We start from the raw sequence: 22,118 nt of genomic DNA on the forward strand, positions 1-22,118 counted from the left end.
TTGTTGGAGAACTGCACATCACTACCATGCTGACTTCAACTAAATGAAAGCCATGTGAAGTACAAGACCCACAAAGACACCCTGTTGTCTTTTTATGGTCATTCTCATCCCCTTTGTTTGAGTTAACTGAATAAGCCCCATCCGCTGCCTTATTCATGAGGGGCGCTTGGTGATGACCTTGAATGAGCAAATACACTAAGCTCTCCTATTGAATAAAAAAAAGAAACCATAAAGGAGTTTATGGACAGATCCCCTGATGAATATATCTAAGGTTGTCGACCCCTATGTCAGGTCAGTGCAGACAGAGATTCGTCCTTGGGTGATGCAGGGCACTGTGGACTGAGAGCAGCACATGAAATGTCACAACACGATCTCCTTTTCTCACTCTGAGTAGAGGAAAAGCAAAGGTTTTATATTCCCAACAGCAGCAAGGTGTGAGACAGCTAAAGAGCCTGTCAGACTGCGAGAGATAGGTTAGAGTTGTTTGCCATTTTAGACTTACCTTTTCTCCATGCAGCTGCAGAAACCCAGCAGAGAAACCATTAGCACCGGTAATTATGCTCTGTGTTGAACGTGTAAGAAAAATACTTAGGCATGCAGTACAAGAAAGAGACTTGGGCAGGCAGTACAGGAGAACTAGTGTTGAGCATTGAGTAACATTTCATGGCCCATTTGCTGTCTGTCCGTAGAACCTCCTCTGGTGTCTGTACAGTGTGAGAACAGAGTGATAAGCCAACGGTGGGCAGGCGCTGGCGCGTGAAGGGGGCAGCACTCTCATTTTTTAGATGTGTGTGTGCTTGTGTGTATGTGTGTGTACGCGTGCGTGCGCGCGTGCAAAAGACGAGCGTGTGTACTTGCGTGTGTGTGTCTATGTAGAGTGAGGCAGGGTTATCCGTGTGGTGTCAGAGACCTGTAATTAACACTGAAGTGCACATAAAGGGAGTGGCGGTCATTAAGGAATTAGCAGGAGGGTAGCAGCTTGTTTAGAGAAACACTCAGCTGTAAATGCACACGTGGGCTCTATTTTAACAAACCTAGCGCAATGGTAAATCTAAGGTAATGCTATAGGTTCAGGGGTGTGTAAGAAATATTTTTTTATTTTTCACTATCACAATTATCGGCGCACTTGCTGGCGTTGGTACGGAAGGGTTGGGTTTTGATGAATAAACAAGTTGTGGGTGTGTCGAGGCTTGGCCCCTCACTGGCAAATCAGAATGTTCTCCATGGCGAAATATGTGGTTGCTTTAAGTTGTGTATTTACGGTATTTAATGTGTTGTCTTGTTATTAACTCCAATTCCAATGTTAGTCCGTTATAGTTTGTTAAATGGCTTACAGTAACGAAATAACAAAATGTAGACCTATCTTTGCTAAATACCTTAACTTGAACCCATTTGCAGTCTAGTAGTAGTATTCACACTGATATAGGGGTAGCCTACTGTAAATTGCATTATGGCTGAGCATGGACATGCCAAACATTGTCAATAAGCAAGATTACATTAATTATTGATAAGGCCTAAAAAGAGAACAAATAATTCGAATCAAATTCTAAACAAAATGAAACAACAACTTGTTTTAAATAGGTTATGTCACATTTACAGGCAACATAATTTCTCCCTGTTTATAAACAACGCAGACTATGGAGGGTTTTACGCACATCCAAACTTTTCACAGTAGCTGGACAAAGATCCAATATAAATAGAAAGGGAGAATGTCCACTCACCTTTATACTGCTCCCAAATAGGCCTATGTTTTATGAACATAATCAGAACCATCTTACAGATCAGATCGCATTCACACATCTCCAGAAGTTGCATTACAAGTGCGCCACGGATGTTGTCACCATAAAACCAGGAAGGTGAATCATTCTAATCAGTTTGGCTGTAATCAAATTGATGAAAAAAAGGCAATCTCTTCGTTATAGTAGGCCCAAGGGAGTACTTGGGTTTTGAACATATGAAACGGAAAACAAGCCATTTTTACAGGTTACAGAAAACTTCTAAATATGGGGTTCACCGGTATTCACTGAGGTTTCATGGTCTCTCGTTTCATGATGGGCATGGACACATAGCCTACATCATGGAGGAGGTTTTAAGCATGTCCAAAACGGGACCTGCATGGCTAAAATAATGTGGGCCTGCCTACAATGCATAGATAAAAAGGGAACGTCAGCTCACTGTTTTACTCCTCTCAAACTTGATATTTTAAGATGTATTTCCAAGTGGTCTCAGGAGCCAAACCCTTTATAGACAGTCTTGACTACTTCGCGATTGCATTGGGAAGACAAAAAATGAAGTCTTCATTGAGAGGAGGGGAGGCTATGCTTGGTTTTTAATCAAATACAACTAAATGTTAAAAAACATTAGTTTTTCATGTTTCTAAATACGAAGTATACAGGCACCAAAAGCACATTAGTCTGCTATTGTTCCATGCGCATATGGGCAGTGTGCGTCATGGCGGGATAGGCTGCGTTTCCACTGTCAAGATTTTATTTTTTTAATGTATTTAAATTTAACCTTTATATAACTAGGCAAGTCGGTTAAGAACAAATTCTTATTTACAATGACGGCCTACCAAAAGGCAAAAGGCCTCCTGCGGGTACAGGGGCTGGGATTAAAAAATTAAATTAAAATATAGGACAAAACACACATCACATCACAACAGAGACACCACAACACTACATAAAGAGAGACCTAAGACAACAACATAGCATGGCAGCAACACACGACAACACAGCATGGTAGCAACACAACATAACAACAACATGGTAGCAACACAACATGGCAGCAGCAAAACATGGTAGCAGCACAAAACATATTACAAACATTATTGGGCACAGACAACAGCACAAAGGGCAAGAAGGTAGAGACAACAATACATCACGTGATGCAGCCACAACTGTCAGGAAGAGTGTCCATGATTGAGTCTTTGAATGAAGATATGGAGATAAAACTGTCTAGTTTGAGGGTTTTTTGCAGCTTGTTTCAGTCACTAGCTGCAGCGAATTGAAAAGAGGAGCGACCCAGGGAAAATTCATGCCATAACCAACTGCGTTTCCGCTAAAACCAGCTTTTGGTTGGTCTTAAATATCCCTATCAGCACTGCCTGAAATTAGCACTTTGGATCATGTTTTTAAGGACACACCTCAAATATTTCCACCCCGTCCATCTGAGCGCAAGCGAGCTGATATAAGACAGGTAAATTGCAGAACCTGGCGTTAGAGCTGGAAAATGCCAGGGTGGCAGTTTTTACATAACGAAATGGCAAACTAACGTGCGTTTGACACTAGCGACGCCTTAACACCAGCCGAAAATAAAACCCTCATACAGTAACACCCAGCCCCACCTCCAGGGCTACCAGTTTAAGCTGGAAATTAAGACAATTTGTAATATATAAGAGCATTGGGTAGGTTTTGCTTACAACAAAATGGAATAGGAATGTCAGAATGTTGACTTACCTCACTTAGCTAACACACATGCATACACACACATATACACACACACACACACACACACATAAACACACAGATGTAAATTGCCACACGGCAATATACAGATGTCGGATCGTAATTTGATCACTCTTTTGTCGCAAATTGTTTTTCTGCGTAACTGTAAATTCAAATGAGCCTTGTGATTTAGATACGTTCACACACAAAAACACAATTCTCTTTCTCTCCATTATTTCTGAGATCTAAACCCACGCCGACACGGTAGGCATATATTCTACAGAATATATTACAGAAAAAGAGGACATCTTAAGGTTTCTAGCGAATCTAAGGTTACGAATCAACTGTCAAAATGTTGTTCATTTGTGGCCTGGGGTGAGCTAATGGTTACAGCGGCTGCCTTCAGCACACATATATGCTTACCGTGTCGGCGTGGGTTCGATTCCGGCCTACGCCCTTCTGGCAAAAATAACTGAATCCCCCCCCATTGACTTGATTTAGTTACACATTTCAAAAATCGACAGTCCAGGGATATTTTACCTCCGATCTTGATAAGAAATGACCATACCAGACACTCCTATTTTGAAGACAGATGTATTTAATGGATAACATAAATAGGAAACAAATAAAATAATAACAGTAGGGTACATCAACATTAGTTTCCATTCATACAAAGTGTCGGGTAAATTGCCACAATAGATTTGCCGTGGTAAACAAGGAAATACTTTATTTCCATTGTACGGAATGCTTGTCAAATAGATCAAATGCCCTTAGTCTGTTTAAAAAGGACTAAATTGTTGCGATGACAATACCAACCAGAGGGCGAACATATCTTGAAAGATTTTGGTTGCAAGCAGGACTAAGGTAACAGAGACATCATGTTTCAGGGAGCGGTAGAGGTGACCAATAAAGGTAGGAATTGAGATCCGCTGTGCGGGTGAATTTAGCATGTATTGATGGTTTAACGAGACATCAGCTGGCGATAATCTAGTGCCATCAATGGTTGCAAAATGGTTTTACGACCCCCCAGCCTAGCTAAACCTGCCAGCTAGCTACAACAAAACGGACGCTGTGGTCTGGCTAATCATCCTGAGCTAGGCCCATCTCCCGGCTATCTACCTCTCTGTCAACCGGACGGGACCACCTAGTGTTGACACGGAGCCCCGCCGATCCTACACGACTGGTCTGCCGACGAAATCGTCTGATGTGGTTACGACGTTAACCACGAAGATTCCATCCATCTGCTAGCCCTGGCCCGCTAGCACACGCTAGCCGTGGCCTCTTACTCACTAGTACTTCACCACCGGACCTTATGATAACTCAGCTATACAGCTGATATCTGCTGGACTGTTCCTTTTTACGGTACTACATCCTGTTTATGTTTAGCCTCAGCCCAAACATGGTTAGTTTATTGTTGTTTCGGTTATTTCTAATTGTACTATATCACTGTAGACCCCCCAGCCTAGCTAAACCTGCCTTAGATAGCTCCTTTGCCCCTCCCCCAATACACGCGGAGACCGACTCAATTGATGCCTCCAGCGATGCTATCTCTTTCATTGTTACCCAACGCTTAGGTTTACCTCCACTTTACTCATATCCTTCCATATCCTTGTCTGTACATAATGCCCTGAATCTTTTCTATAACACCCGGAAATCTGCCCCCTTTATTCTATGTACCCAACGCACTAGAAGACCAGTTCTTAAAGCCTTTAGCCGTATCCTTATTCTAGTCCTCCTCTGTTCCTCTGGTGATGTAGAGGCTAACCCAGGCCCTGCAGCCCTCAGTATCACTCCTACTCCCCAGGCGCTATCATTTGATGACTTCTGTAATCGCAAAAGTCTTGGTTTCTTGCACATAAATATCAGAAGTCTACTTCCTAAGTTTGAGTTATTCACTGCGTTAGCACACTCTGCCAACCCTGATGTTCTAGCAGTGTCTGAATCCTGGCTCAGGAAGGCCACCAAAAATTCTGAAATTTCCATCCCCAACTATAACATTTTCCGTCTAGATAGAACTGCCAAAGGGGGTGGAGTTGCAATCTACTGTAGAGATAGCCTGCAGAGCTCTATCATACTATCCAGGTCTGTGCCCAAACAGTTTGAGCTTCTACTTCTAAAAATCCACCTTTCCAGAAATAAGTCTCTCACTGTTGCTGCTTGCTACAGACCCCCCTCAGCCCCCAGCTGTGCCCTGGACACCATATGTGAATTGATTGCCCCCCCATTTATCCTCAGAGTTTGTACTGCTTGGTGACCTAAATTGGGATATGCTTAATACCCCAGCCATCCTACAATCCAAGCTAGATGCCCTCAACCTCACGCAAATTATCAACGAACCTACCAGGTACAACCCTAAATCCGTAAACATGGGTACCCTCATAGATATCATCCTGACTAACATACCCTCTAAATACACCTCAGCTGTCTTCAACCAGGATCTCAGCGATCACTGCCTTATTGCCTGCGTCCGTAACGGGTCCGCGGTCAAACGACCACCCCTCATCACTGTCAAACGCTCCCTAAAACACTTTAGCGAGGAGGCCTTCCTAATTGACCTGGTCCAGGTATCCTGGATGGATATAGATCTCATTCCGTCAGTAGAGGATGCCTGGTTGTTCCTTAAAAGTAATTTCCTCTCAATCTTAAATAAACATGCCCCATTCAAAAAATACAGAACTAAGAACCAATATAGCCCCTGGTTCTCCTCAGACTTGACTGCCCTTGACCAGCACAAAAACATCCTGTGGCGTACAGCATTAGCATCAAATAGCCCCCGCGATATGCAACTTTTCAGGGAAGTTAGGAACCAATATACACAAGCAGTCAGGAAAGCAAAGGCTAACTTTTTCAAACAGAAATTTGCATCCTGTAGCACTAACTCCAAAAAGTTTTGGGACACTGTAAAGTCCATGGAGAATAAGAGCACTTCCTCCCAGCTGCCCACTGCACTGAGGCTAGGAAACACTATCACCACCGATAAATCTACAATAATCGAGAATTTCAACAAGCATTTTGCTACAGCTGGCCATGCTTTCCATCTGGCTACCACTAACCCGGCCACCAACTCTGCACCCTCTGCTGCAACTTGCCCATGCCCCCCCCCCGCTTCTCCTTCACACAAATTCAGACAGCTGATGTTTTGAAAGCGCTGCAAAATCTGGACCCCTACAAATCAGCTGGGCTAGACAATCTGGACCCTTTCTTTCTAAAACTAGCCGCCGAAATTGTCGCTACCCCTATTACTAGTCTGTTCAACCTCTCTTTCATAACGTCTGAGATCCCCAGAGATTGGAAAGCTGCCGCGGTCATCCCCCTCTTCAAAGGGGGTGACACTCTAGATCCAAACTGCTACAGACCTATATCCATCCTGCCCTGCCTTTCGAAAGTATTCGAAAGCCAAGTTAACAAACAGATCATCGACCATTTCGAATACCACCGTACCTTCTCCGCTATGCAATCCGGTTTCCGAGCTGGTCACGGGTGCACATCAGCCACGCTCAAGGTCCTAAACGATATTATAACCGCGATTGATAATAGACAGTACTGTGCAGCCGTCTTCATCGACCTGGCCAAGGCTTTCGACTCTGTCAACCACCGCATTCTTATTGGCAGACTAAATAGCCTTGGTTTCTCAAATGACTGCCTCGCCTGGTTCACCAACTACTTCTCAGATGGAGTTCAGTGTGTCAAATCGGAGGGCCTGTTGTCTGGACCTATGGCAGTCTCTATGGGGGTGCCACAGGGTTCAATTCTTGGGCCGACACTTTTCTCAGTGTATATCAATGATGTCGCTCTTGCTGCTGGTGACTCTCAGATCCACCTCTACGCAGACGACACCATTTTGTATACATCTGGCCCTTCATTGGACACTGTGTTAACAAACCTCCAAACGAGCTTCAATGCCATACAACAATCCTTCAGTAGCCTCCAACTGCTCTTAAACACTAGTAAAACTAAATGCATGCTTTTCAATCGAACGCTGCTGGCACCCGCCCACCCGACTAGAATCACCACTCTCGACGGGTCTGACCTAGAGTATGTGAACAACTACAAATACCTAGGTGTCTGGTTAGACTGTAAACTCAACTTCCAGACTCACATAAAGAATCTCCAATCCAAAGTTAAATCTAGAATCGGCTTCCTATTTCGCAATAAAGCCTCCTTCACTCATGCTGCCAAACATGCCCTCGTAAAACTGACTATCCTACCGATCCTTGACTTCGGCGATGTAATTTACAAAATAGCCTCCAACACTCTACTCAGCAAATTGGATGTAGTCTATCACAGTGCCATCCGTTTTGTCTCCAAAGCCCCATACACTACCCACCACTGTGACCTGTACGCTCTTGTTGGCTGGTCCTCACTACATGTTCGTCGTCAAACCCACTGGCTCCAGGCCATCTATAAATCACTGCTAGGCAAATCCCCGCCTTATCTTAGCTCATTGGTCACCATAGCAGCACCCACCCGTAGTCTGCGCTCCAGCAGGTATATCTCACTGGTCATTCCCAAAGCCAACACCTCCTTTGGCCGCCATTCCTTCCAGTTCTCTGCTGCCAATAACTGGAACGAATTGCAAAAATCTCTGAAGCTGGAGACTCTTATCTCCCTCAATAACTTTAAGCATCAGTTGTCAGAGCACCTTACCGATCACTGCACCTGTACACAGCCCATCTGAAATTAGCCCACCCAACTACCTCATCCCTATATTGTTATTTATTTTGCTCTTTTGCACCCCAGTATCTCTATTTGCACATAATCTCTTGCACATCTAGCATTCCAGTGTTAATACTATTGTAATTATTCTGCACTATAGCCTATTTATTGCCTTACCTCCATAACTTGCTACATTTGCACACACTGTATATATATTTTCTGTTGTATTTCTGACTTAATGTTTTTTACCCCATATGTAACTCTGTGTTGTTTTTATTGCACTACTTTGCTTTATCTTGGCCAGGTCGCAGTTGTAAATGAGAACCTGTTCTCAACTGGCTTACCTGGTTAAATAAAGGTGAAATAAAAAAAATTAAAATAAATAGGCCCCTTGTTATTGGATTATATTCTAATACATTCTGTAGGCTACCCGCTGGCCTATCCATTGTCACATAATGAAAGGTGTGAAAACCCATAACAGGCTACTGTGTTTCCCTGGCTGAGTTGATGAGCTGATTTGGGCCATCAGTTGATTGACAGATGTAGGCCTCCTGTAGAACAATAAACTTTCCTCCAGTGTGGATGCTCATCCACATTTTATAGTTAGGCTATGTATAATTTGTCAATATAGTTATGGTCTTTCTTTGGTGTGGATGGCCCTTACAGTAGGTGAGATTTCCATTGCTAAATTGTTATGCGCCGGCTACAGTAGCATAGGCCTACTGTACTTTCATTTTGATGCCTGCATTTGAAGTCATCTTTGTTGTTAGTTTTGGGGATTAGTGAACTACAGTTGAAGTCGGATGTTTGCATACACTTAGGTTGGAGTCATTAAAACTCGTTTTTCAACCACTCCACATATTTCTTGTTAACAAACTATAGTTTTGGCAAGTCGGTTAGGACATCTACTTTGTGCATGACACAAGTAATTTTTCCAACAATTGTTTACAGACAGATTATTTCACTTATAATTCACTGTATAACAATTCCCAGTGGGTCAGAAGTTTACATACACTACGTTGACTGTGCCTTTAAACAGCTTGGACAATTCCAGAAAATGATGTCATGGCTTTAGAAGCTTCTGATAGGCTAATTGACATTATTTGAGTCAATTGGAGGTGTACCTGTGGATGTATTTCAAGGCCTACCTTCAAACACAGTGACAAAGATCATACTTTTTGGAGAAATGTTCTCTGGTCTGATGAAACAAAAATAGAACTGTTTGGCCATAATGACCATCGCAAGCCGAAGAACACCATCCCAACCGGGAAGCACGGGGGTGGCAGCATCATGCTGTGGGGGTGCTTTGCTGCTGGAGGGACTGGTGCACTTCACAAAATAGATGGCATCATGAGGAAGGAAAATTATGTGGATATATTGAAGCAACATCTCAAGACATCAGTCAGGATGTTAAAGCTTGGTCGCAAATGGGTCTTCCAAATGGACAATGACCCCAAGCATACTTCCAAAGTTGTGGCAAAATGGCTTAAGGACAACAAAGTCAAGGTATTGGAGTGGCCATCACAAAGCCCTGACCTCAATCCTATAGAAAATGTGTGGGCAGAACTGAAAAAGCATGTGCAAGCAAGAAGGCCTGACTCAGTTGCACCAGCTCTGTCAGGAGGAATGGGCCAAAATTCACCCAACTTATTGTGGGAAGCTCGTGGAAGGCTACCTGAAATGTTTTACTCAAGTAAAACAAGTTAAAGGCAATGCTACCAAGTACTAATTGAGTGTATGTAAACTTCTGACCCACTGGGAATGTGATGAAAGAAATAAAAGCTTAAATAAATAATTCTCTATACTATTATTCTGACATTTCACATTCTTAAAATATAGTGGTGATCATAACTGACCTAAGACAGGCAATATTTACTAGGATTAAATGTCAGGAATTGTGAAAAACTGAGTTTAAATGTATTTGGCTAAGGTGTATGTAAACTTCCGACTTCAACTGTACATATAGGTAGGGATAAAGTGACTAGGCAACAGGATACATAGTAAACAGTAGCAGCAGTGTATGTGATGAGTCAAAAGAGTTAGTGCAAAAAGGGTCAATGCAGATAGTTAAATAGTTAACCAATAGCTAGACAGACTAACTTTTTAGCAGTGTTGTAGCTTGGGGGTAGAAGATGTTCAGGGTCCTGTTGGTTCCAGACTTGGTGCATCAGTACCACTTACCTTGCTGTAGCAAAGAGAACAGTCTATGACTTGGTGTCTGGAGTCTTTTACAATTTTTACGGTCTTCCTCTGACACTGCCAGGCATAGAGGTCCTGGATGGCAGTGAGCTAGGCCCGCCTGAATGATGTACTGGGTCGTCTGCACTACTGTAGCGCCTTGCGGTCGGATGCCAAGCAGTTGCCATATCAAGCGGCGATGCAGCCAGTCAATATGCTCTCAATGGTGCAGCTGTATATCTTTTTGAGGATCTGAGGGCCATGCCAAATCTTTTCAGCCTCCTGAGGGGGAAGAGGCGTTGTCGTGCCTTTTTCACGACTGTGTTGGTGTGTGTGGACCATAATAATTCCTTAGTGATGTGGACACAGAGGAACTTGAAGCTCTCGACCCGCACCACTACAGCCCCGTCGATGTAGATGGGGCATGCTCGGCCCTGCGTTTCCTGTAGTCCACGATCAGCTCCTTTGTCTTGCTGATGTTGAGGGAGAGTGGCCATCACAAAGCCCTAACCTCAATCCTATAGAACATTTGTGTGCAGAACTGAAAAAGGGTGTGCGAGCAAGGAGGCCTACAAACCTGACTCAGTTACACAAGCTCTGTCGAGAGGAATGGGCCAAAATTCACCCAACTTATTATGGGAAGCTTGTGGAAGGCTACCCGAAACGTTTGACCCAAGTTAAACAATTTAAAGGCAATGCTACCAAATACTAATTGAGTGTATGTAAACTTCTGACCCACTGGGAATGTGATTAAAGAAATAAAAGCTTAAATAAATCACTCTCTACTATTATTCTGACATTTCACATTCTTAAAATAAAGTGGTGATCCTAACTGACCTAAGACAGGGAATTTTTACTAGGATTAAATGTGAGGAATTGTGAAAAACTGAGTTTAAATATATTTGGCTAAGGTATATGTAAACTTCCGACTTCAACTGTACGTGTAGCTCAACTAGTAATCTAACTACTTTTTTCAGTAGCTTGGTGGTAGTTGAACTAAATTCTAATCTAGGTAATGTTTTCAGTAGTTAATTACTTTCTTGCCATGTCACGGTGTAACTAACTACTGGAACTACATACTACTTTTTCTGCAATGTTTTTTATAAAATATGGGCGAAGAAGGCAAGAATTTCCTTGATTTTCTTTTATATTAGACCTCCCTAATGCTCACTTGAAACGTTGTTTATGTGTTTAATAGGCTAAATTACACATTCTGTTACCATATGATGCCAAAGTAATCTGTTTTTGCAATTTGTAGTCTACGACATTTCAGATATACATATGATAATTTTTCACAAAGTAGTTTGGATGAAGTGAACTACGTTTTTAAAGTAACTTTTGTTAAATAAACTATATTTTTTTAAAGGGTAGCTTTAGTGTAGCTTAACTTCTTCCAGTGTGAAGTAATTGGTAGCTTGGTAAACTATATTTTCAGAGTAGCTTCCCCAACACTGCTTGTTGTGGATTGAAAGCCTGTATTGTTTGGCTTTAATATTTCGTTTCGTAAAGCTGTAAAATGTTTATGCATTTGAGCTGAGACACTCTTCTTTGATATGTAAATTATCAGACTATTATTATTTGTACTTCTTTAAATCATTGAAATCAATGCAATTAACTTGTGGGCTTAATGTAGGTTAGGCTATCTAAATTAATTTTGTAGCTTTTATTGAAGAGATAGAACAGTGTTGGAAAGACAGGGGGAGGGTGAGTCAAAGGACAGTGGGCCGGATTTGAACCCATGCTGACTCTGGCATATGTGTGTCAGGGTCAGCAGCTGTAGCCACTGGACTACACAGGCACTGAGGTCATCAATCATTTATTCTGCCTATTGCTTGCCTTGAACATACAGTACCGGTCAAAAGTTTGGACACACCTACTCATTCAAGGGTTTTTCTATATTTTATACTATTTTCTAGAAAATATATTTTGATTTGTTTAACACTTTTTCTGGTTACTACATGATTCCATATGTGTTATTTCATAGTTTTGATGTCTTCACTATTATTCTACAATGTAGAAAATAGTAAAAATAAACAAAAACCCTTGAATGAGTAGGTGTGTCCAAAGTTTTGACTGGTAGTGTATAATAAAACAATTGATAAAAAACAAGATATTTCCCTAACGAAAAATACGTCTACCACCTACAAATATGTCAATTTATTATAATCCACATAAGAATTCACATGAGACGTGTTGTAGCCTGTATGAAGCCTACATAGGCTACTGGTGCCCAGTGGAATTGCAGTCTAAGGTAAAGTGTAGGTACAGTACTGCATTGAATACAAACACTACTTTCAGCTGCCTCCTGGCAGTGATTCTAAATATTTCTTCAGATATTCAAATCCTCCTGCTGCAGGATTATTTTCGGGTCAAATTAAGATCGTACATGGTTCGCTTTCCTCTAGGGCCATGCTTTGTTTTTGTAAATGTGATGATGTTTGGCTAAACTCCCCCTCAGACACTTATGTGTGTTTTCTCTGGGCTGAAAGCCTGTCTGGTGGGCTCCATGTGATGGATGCCCCCAGTCCAACATCTTTGCCGACTACGCATGCACGCTAGGAAAGGACAACATGCAATTTGCAGACTCACGGACTAACAAAGTGAAACACACATATAGGCCTACAGTACAGTACAGAACAGTACACACTAACACACACACACACACACACACACACACACACACACACACACACACGCACTCACATTGCAAACACATTATGAAAATAGAGCTTTACCCATGATGGCATTATAAGTACTGTACCAAAAGAGCACTCTGGGACACAATGCTTTTTATTCCGTATAATCAGAGTAAGTTAATTATTTTCATGACAAGTGAATTACATTGCATTAAATATAGATATCATGTTTAAATGAATTATGGTAATGTATTTTCACACTGTATTCTTTTTTAGCAGCTGCAATGACAGTTTGTTTCTGGTCTCCACAGCACAGAGAATCAGAGGCCCTGATTCCCTCTCACATCCTGCTTCCTAAGATACTACCTGGAAACATCAGGTCACATTGCAAATGTATGAGTATGGGTCCGCTCTCCTCCTCTCCACTTTGCTACGGTATCCTAGTGCCCAGACAGACCGACGAGGCAGAGCTGAGAGGTCAAAGTGAAAGTTTTTTGTCAAAGTGGTCCAAGTTTCCTTAAGCCAAGGGGAACCATTTCCCATTAAAGAAACACCACTTCCCAGCTGCAGAGAAACACAGTAAAACTACATTTATGGAGTGTGTGTCTGGGGATTTATTGCGTGGGGCACTGGCAGCTCCTCATAGCTATATCTCCGTGGGATTATGTATAGGGTAAGAACATAATGTTGATACACTGAAAATATATTTCAGACAAATCTTGAATATCAATTAATGGGGATTTTCTTTACCTCCTTAGAGACGGACAAAAATAACAATGTAAGCCTATTAAACTGGTTCATCACACCAAATGTATCAGTCTGAGATTTACACCTAATTCCCTTCAAAGTCCACCTCTCTGAGGAGACAATTCAATCACAAAACGCTGAGGCCAGAGACTGCTGTGGATATGCTGCTAGACCACCAGGTGTGTGTTAACAGTTTCTCTCTCTCTCCTCTCTCTCTCTTTCCTTCTCACTCTCTCTCTCACGGACACACACTCCTACATACACATACACATTACACACACACACAAACACACACATTCCCAGCAAAAGGGCCAGATTTATGCCCCAGCACTTGGACAGAATCCGCTGAAACGGTTAGGAGTTAATATCCGTTAATTAATTTGTAGCACATGGGCAGGCAGGGAGCTGTGGGGAGCTGAGGGGTGAGGGGGAAGGGGGGGGGGGGGGGGGGGGGGGGCTCAACAGAGAGAGAGGGGAGTAATCCGCTGAGTGCCCATAATGTAATGAGTATAGGTCTAGCTTAATGGAGTCCATTTGAGAGAGAGAGAGAAAGAGAGAGAGAGTGGGAGAAAGAGTGATGGGGGGGGGGGGGGGGGGGGTTTATGAGGGAGAGGGACATATTTGTGAAAAGAGGTCGGATATTTGCAATGTGACCTCAAAGAGTTTCTTTATCATACTTTCTCGGTAATGTGTACAGTGTCTGTTTGTTAGCTGTATTTATTAACATAGCCCAATATGTTCCCAGTCAGGTCAGTGTATTGATACTTTACAGCCTAGCCAGGAATAGGAACCCATAACACTGCACTCCTTAGCAACCATATCAACTCAGCTCAGTGGGACTATATTTTCTGTATTGTATGTTCTCTTTAACCTTGCTCAAGGCTACCTATTGATTGTTCTTCAACACATAGGGATTATTCCGCTTGTGGCAAGTCTTCTGTCTGAACGACTGATCTTACTCCACTGACTGGGTCCATGAATTCTACTCTTGCATAGACCTTGAATCTCTGGTACCCAAAGTGGAGCCTTGTTTCGTTTTTTGTTCTGTCAGCCAACAGACTAGAGAACGTAGCCTATAGGAGGGTTGAATTTATGAGCCGTACTCAGTTCCCATCATCCCCACAGACAGCACCCTTGTCATTATTTATCTCTCCCTATTTTCTTTCTTGGTTTCCTATTTGTTGTTGTTTGTTTTGTTTGTTTCTTATCACATGCGCCATTGTAAGATCTGATTTTCTGTCATCCCTGTCAGGTGCAAGTGTTTCATTCCCGACTACTGCCATCTCTCCCCACTGTTTCTGGGCCCCTTTCAACCTTCGCTAATTGGTCTTTGTTAAGGCAATGAACTCAGGCAGTGAGTTGGGGAAAAAGCTGGAAGTCGCTCATCTGTTTGTTTGGAACAGTGTGTGTGTGTGTGTGTGTGTGTGTGTGTGTGTGTGTGTGTGTGTGTGTGTGTGTGTGTGTGTGTGTGCGTGCGTGCGTGGGTGATTTAGTCTCATTGTGGTTGTCTAGACTCTAAGGAAATCTGCTTCAGTTTACACGGATCCTCCCTTTATGCTAGTATATGGACACATTTATGTACGTGCACGGCTGCACGCCTATTTGAACATGTGAATGAGCATGTTATTGTGCAATTTGTGCATGCATTATGAGTCACTGGCAAGTGGAGTTCACACCATATAACAAGACAGACGTACGCTCACGTTGGGTAAAAACACCTCCATTGCCTCACTGCATACATATCTACGCTCTGAATCCATGGGCCTGATACTGAGATGACAGCCCAGTGGTAATGGTTAGATTAGTGGGTACATTTTAACATCACATTTAGGCAGTTGATACACATTGTTTGACAAAAGCATTTTGTTTTAATTGCAGATATTATTATAATTATTGATGATAATTTGTTCCCATCTGCTAGTTGGTATCTAGAGGGCTTATCAGAGCAATCAACAGATTGAGATTGACATCTCTAATGTATATTTCTCTCATTTTTTTCTCTCTGCCCCTCCTCTCCCTCTCCCACCTAATTTTAAATTCCCTTAATTGCTCACACACATTCTCTCTCCCTCTGCCACTCTCAATCCCTGTTACCCTCCCTCCATCCCTCATCTACACAGGTCCCGCACCAGATGGGCACGCTGGCGTATTACCGGTACGAGCAGCCTATCGTGGACTACTGCCAGGCCCATCAGCCCCTGCGGCTCAACATGGGCTATGAGGGTCCCCCGCAGGGCCTGGAGGAGCTGGGGCCACGTGAGAGAGCCACCATACAGACTGTAGCGCTGCCCGCTGTGCCCTCTGCTGCCACTGTGGGGGCCAGGCCCCGCTCACCGCCCTCTATCCTCAGAGCCCCGTCCCAGGGCCTCGGTGGCCCCTTCCCTCCCCCAGAGCGCACCACCACGCTCACCTTCGGACGCTAACAACTGGAGCGAGAGTCTGTCATTTGAGGTGGGGGGGGGGGGGGGGGGGATGCCACAGATCCACCACGACTCTTGAATAGAGGGTGAGGGAGCAGTAGGGATCTGTGGGGCCTTTTTCAGCACATTGGCATGGGACGGCCACAAGGGGGCAGAGGTGAAAAGAGCATAACAAAAATTATCAATTTAAAAACATGGCTAGAGGCCGTTGGCATCTGGCAACCGGAATGTGACCATTATGAAGTCTGATGCATCCTGGGAGTTCTGCTATTATCTATTTTTCTTTTTCCAAACACTTCAAAGTGGCCCTCCTGCTCCCCTCCTCTTGGCTTCTGGGAAATAGAAACGTGATGCAACGTGCATGACACGTTAAATCAGCGATTTGGTTATAACTCTGGCCAATGTGGCGACAATGCTGTAGGGTGCCTGTTCCAAGGAATGGATCATGGCAGTTCTCTCGTGCTGTGTTAGGAGTGAGAAAAGAATGTGCAATAAACAAGGTGTCTGGAGGACAAGAAAAGAAAGAGACCATCATCAAGAAACAAAATAATGTTTACCAGAACTCAAAGGCTCGCTCTTTTTCCCACTAAAATTGCCAGTCAGGGGTCATAATGCTATCTAATGGGAATCATTATTTCATTAAAATAAGTAAATTCTCAAAACAGGAGAATGTTGTGGCGAGGGAAAACAAGACGATTATTGTATTGTTTCCAAACTGTATTTTCAGTATGTTCAACTATGGAGGTCACAGTCTGAGTTTTATTCATGTGCTCATGTCGTACCAAAGATTTGTTATTTTAGATGTACAATAATAGCATTTGTTTTCTTTATACATTTTGTTTCTGAAAACATCAAAACTGGTACACATTAAATACATGCTTTAGATGGTTTACCTTTTTATAAATGTACATCTGCCATCTGCATACAGTATGTACAACCAAACCACATAATAATCTACAGAGGCTGCCGAGGCATGTGTCTGTAAATGGTTGAGAGAGCCTACTCAGTTGGCCAAGTTATCATTACAAAAAGATCATTTGATGTAGTCCGGTAGAAAAATGTAGGAAGCATGTGTAATAGGATGTCAAGATTTGGCAGCTGGCTCGAGTTGGCCCACCAGATTATACTATCTATGATCTGAGTAATTAATGGGATTGATATCTATTTCATTAAATACTTTTAAATGGAATTGCTGTAAGTGAAGTGTTAGGGCAGAATTGAAGGTATTTTAAATGCTGATGCTTTGCAATGCTCAATGAACAAGGAGGGATGTAGGTCCTTCGAGGGGGTCAACTAAAGGTTGAATCTCTTACCACATATAAAGGCCTAACTAACTATTTTATATATTTGATTTGTAAAAACAATGCTTGATTTTCTTGTAACTGGCCTGTTTGTGAGGTGAGCGGTAGATATGCTGGTGGATTGGTGATACACTGCTCCTGTGCTACCCTCTCCTCTCTACTCCCGTAGAAACACAGTAGACAAAGAGCCCAGTGCCTCACGGGGGCTTGTTGGGCTGACTAACTGACTGACACATTGATGTATCTTTGACCTCCAGATTAACTCATTGACTGTGGTGGACTGTCACTGGGGATGGATATTGCCTGTTAACAACACAGCCCTTTGCCAGCAAGTGTGCCTGACTGTGTTCGAACTCCAACCAGATGAATGTGGACACTGTCTCTGTCACCCATGGCCACTATTGGACTTCCTATACCATTGATTGATGGAGTTGATGAGGGACTGGATCCTTTGTACTGTTGGCTTTTCAACGGGCATTCCCCACCCCTCACCCCATGTCCAAATCACACACACACTACGGTAATTTTTTTATCTATCAAGTTCAACACCCTGAGGTCTGTATAATTGGAGGAGGGAGCACATCAAGCCACCTATTTACATGGCTCCCCATGAAGGAGAAAGCCTGAGAGGGCAAGGAGAAGGGAGGGCTGGAGGGTGGGGGGGGGGGGGGGGGGGGTGTAGGCTTTTTTTTATGTTTCTTGACCGGGAGCAAAAGTGTAAATTTTTTAGATGATCAATGATGTCAAGAAATTCTATAAAAAGACTACATCAAAAGGACAAAATCCATCGGGACTTATTTATCTTGTAAATAGAGAATCTTTAAAAAGGAAAAAGTTACGTATTTCGCTTCTTCTGAAACACAAACTGCTTGTGGCCAGAAGAGGAGCCTTATCCACGAGCCAGAGTGAGGGAGGGAGTCTGTCCAGAAGATGGCTTTGGGAGGGAGATGATGATCCCCACCATATGCTCTCCTCTCCTTGTTTTAATGATAAATATTTTTTTACCTGCTCCCACCTCCCTCCAGCATGTCACTATTCCTGCAAAGATTGTCCATCACTGAGGTTATTACTCATGTCTCAAATTCACACCCCTACCAGAACCACGCATGACAGGGAATTTGGGAGCCCTATCATTAAGATTTGAAGTGTCAGAGGTACAAAGGGATAGTATATTATTCAGTTCTGTCCTGTAGTAGAGTATTTCAAATAAATCAAATAAATAGATCAAATCAAATTTTATTGGTCACATGCGCCCCCCAAAAAAGTATTGGTCACAATACAGTGAAATGCTTACTTACGAGCCCATTCCCAACAGTGCGGAGTTAAAAAGTAAAACAAATATTTGCTAAATAAAAAAAAGGAAATACTAGCACAATAACATAACAATAACAAGGCTATATACAAGGAGTACTAGTACAGAGTCAATGTACATGGGTATGAGGTAGTTGAGGTAATTGAGGTAATATGTACCTGTAGGTAGGGGTAAACGTGACTAGGCAATCAGGATATATAATAAACAGAGTAGCAGCTGTTCAGGCCGCTGTTACTATTAATACTTTTTTTTAGCACCCCCATGTACTTGTGTACAACTCATTCAGTATGCTTGAGATACAGTATGTTATTTCTACTAAAGTTGTTTTTTTTAAAGGGTTTTTGTTGTGCCATGATAAATTTGTTTCATTTAATAATTTACCAACCCTCAAGCAAACACATAGATAATGCTCTTATAATTATATCATGATCTATAAGTGTTTTGAGATACTGTATGCCCCACATATTACATAAAAACTGTTGGTTTATTCAAAATGGTTTCTGACTACAGTGCTGGTTCGAGTTGACCTTGTAGTAAATGTTGTGCCAATGTCTTTACAAATGGGACATCCCACTCTCAGTTTTAGCAATGTCTTGTCTTGCCTTGCTCTTTAAACCTCCCCTGCCCCCTGCCATCTCCTGGCCTGGATATCATGTCTGCCTTTGGTGACTTTGGTTAACCTTTTTTATAACTTTCTATTTCTGTCCGCATGCTGACGATTGGGGAAACCATGTCAGAATATAAGGGTGTGCACTGAACTAGAAACAGACAGTATGGAGCTAGACTATTTCCTGTCTGACATGCCCTAGAACCACAAGCATGTGTTTCCACACACACAAGCTGGCCACTTTGGTGTCTCTCAAGCAAGCTGTTCACTGAACCCTCCATAGCCCTTCCTCTCCAGAGTAGATGTCTCCAGCCCCATGGGCCTTCCAGTCTCCATGCTGTCTTTATGCACATTGCAGAAAGAGATGCTTGTGTTGGAAGAGGCTATACTCCAGAGAGAGGCTTTCCTCTTCTATCATGGTAATAGGTTTCTAGACCAATCTTCATTATTTAGTTTCTTCATTAATATATTTCCTTGAGCAGTAATCACTCAACAGCAGTCCAACAATGATCAAAACGATATGTAATTTGAAGTTTAAATGGAGTCATGGTGACCACAATTAAATTAGCGGCTAATAAGTAATCGGTTTACCATGATCTACATCCATGATAAGGACTGATAAGGCCATTGGAATAAAAGGACCCTGCTGTCTTCCATGAACTAGTCTTTTGTCCCATTTTTCTAATGTTGTACTGTACGGGGGCTTTCAGCACAGGGGATGCATGCAAATTGTGCAAGTTTGAGCTGAACTTCAGGAACATCTGTGCTTGCCCAGCAATGCCGACAGGCTTTGTTTTTTCCTCTGCCTTGTTTGTTTTGGGTTCTGTTCCCCCCTCTACCCTAACCCTCTGAGTCTGGGCTCAAATCCCTGCTGGGAACAGATTTAGATGAAGGGAGGGTGAATGAAGGTCTGAAATATTGCAAGGATGCCTTTCATATTTCCGTGTCTATGCTCAGAGGAATGGCTAAATGCAAATATCTAGGGGAAAGAGGGATGAGGCAAGAGAGATGGGGAGAAAGGGAGGGAGGGGGAAAGAGAAATAGAGAAAATGGGGGAAAAAATTACTGAAATAAGAGCAAGGGAATCGTACTGTATTTGGTTAAAACAAAGGTTCCGCATCCCATGCACACCAGGGGATGCTATCCTAACACCTCGGTACACATCTACAGTACCTCATTAACACATTGAAGGAGGCACACAGACACCTGCATCCTCCTAAATCTCCCAAATCCTCCTTCCACACGTTGGCTGTATACAGTCTTATCACGCCTGGTGCACATGGCTGAGGATGCAGGAGGGTGCAGTGAGCGGTCTCATCATCGTGCACTGCATCCCCCCCACAGAGTTTAACATCTGCTGCAGATGTATTGTGGCTTTTGTTGTCTAGGCTCTGTCACTGCTAGTGCACACCAAGTTTATGCCGTCTCAAACCTGGCCCTTACATCTCACCACGGCTCTGGGCTCTGCAGCACCTCCCTGCCATCAACACAACACATTCCCCCTTCCAGTTCACCTGAAGCCAACCGCAGAGATTCAACGACTAAGTCATTAATTCCCAGCCAGATGTGGCTTTGCGTCATCTTCTCATCATCTCTATTCCCTCCCACACTGGGGCATTATACAGTTACAGTATAGGGCCCCTATAGGGCCTCTGTAGGGCCCAGAGCATGTGGAGACCTGAGGCATACAGGACAGTAGGAGAAGCCCTTACATCATTAGCTGGAAGTCTTTGCCCTTTGGCGTAAGCAAACCAGGGTCAAGACAATAGGGGTTAAAAGGTTAGAGTAAAATCGAAGCATAACCATTAACCTCTGTCAGAGAAACAGACTATTTCGGTCTGACAAAGCATGTTTACACCCCAAATTGGATATCTGTGAACAGAATAAGAAAATAAACACTACTTTCATATTGAATCCATTTTACTGCCAGAGTCAATGTAGAGATGTGAACGTGCAGTAAAACTGACAGAAAGCAATATTATCATATTCTTTCATTCCTTACTTGCTCCAAGCTTCTCCACATTCTCCCCTCCCACCAATGTCCTCTTGTTCTTTCCCATGATATTTCCATGTGAATTTCTGCTTTTCCTTCTCATCCATCTCCTACAGAGGGCATTGATTTCTGTGGGATGTAAATATGCGCTGCATTGTTTATTCTGTAGTTGGTTTGTTGTTGTTTTGGTTTTAATTCTTATTTTCTGTGCTCAGACCTAAAGCAGTGTTGTGGAGACCTGGTCCAAATGCAAAATATGGCTTCTCTTTGAGTATATTATTGTCAGAAAATGTTTTGTAAAAATTTTGATGACGAAATCAAAAATAAAGAAATTTAAAGGTTAGTATTTGTGATGCCATGTTCCTCTGTGTTGTTATTGTTGTGTATCTCCAAATCATTTAACCACCAATTATGATCTCTCAATAGTATTGTTCTATACAGTACATTTGCTCTGAGACAACATCAAAACAGCAGAAAACTTATCAAAGCAATTAGGAAACAAACATTAGAACAAATTTTGTGCAGGCTTTCAGAATTACTGAGTATATTATTTGTTTATTTGGATCCCCATTAAGATATACAATTAGATATTTTGATCCCCATTAGATATACAAACAATACAACTAAAACATTATACAAACAAAAATAATGTGTGTGTGTGTGTTTGTGTGTGTGTCTCCTTACAGTTCCTGCCATTCCATGAGCTGTTGTTTAATCAGTTTTTTGCTGTTTGCTTCAGTAATTGGATATGGAAGGGTGTTCCATGCGATCATGGCTCTGTGTAATACTGTGCATTGCTGTGAATTCGTTTTGGACTTGGGGACT

General features: G+C 42.5%; 1 protein-coding gene across 1 annotated transcript in view; it reads left to right on the forward strand.

Annotated features, from left to right (window-relative positions):
* LOC311099815 (leucine-rich repeat transmembrane neuronal protein 4-like) overlaps nt 1–16,083 on the forward strand; it is a gene marked incomplete at both ends in the record, with an annotated part of 150,498 nt that extends 134,415 nt beyond the window's left edge. The window contains one exon of the mRNA XM_084140562.1: nt 15,781–16,083. Within this exon, the coding sequence (XP_083996688.1) occupies nt 15,781–16,083 (303 nt within the window). The remainder of the gene's footprint in view (nt 1–15,780) is intronic.
* Nucleotides 16,084–22,118: the final 6,035 nt, after the last annotated feature.

This window comes from Coregonus lavaretus (genome assembly GCF_964263955.1).
Source record: "Coregonus lavaretus genome assembly, chromosome: 24".
Lineage (NCBI taxonomy): Eukaryota > Metazoa > Chordata > Actinopteri > Salmoniformes > Salmonidae > Coregonus > Coregonus lavaretus.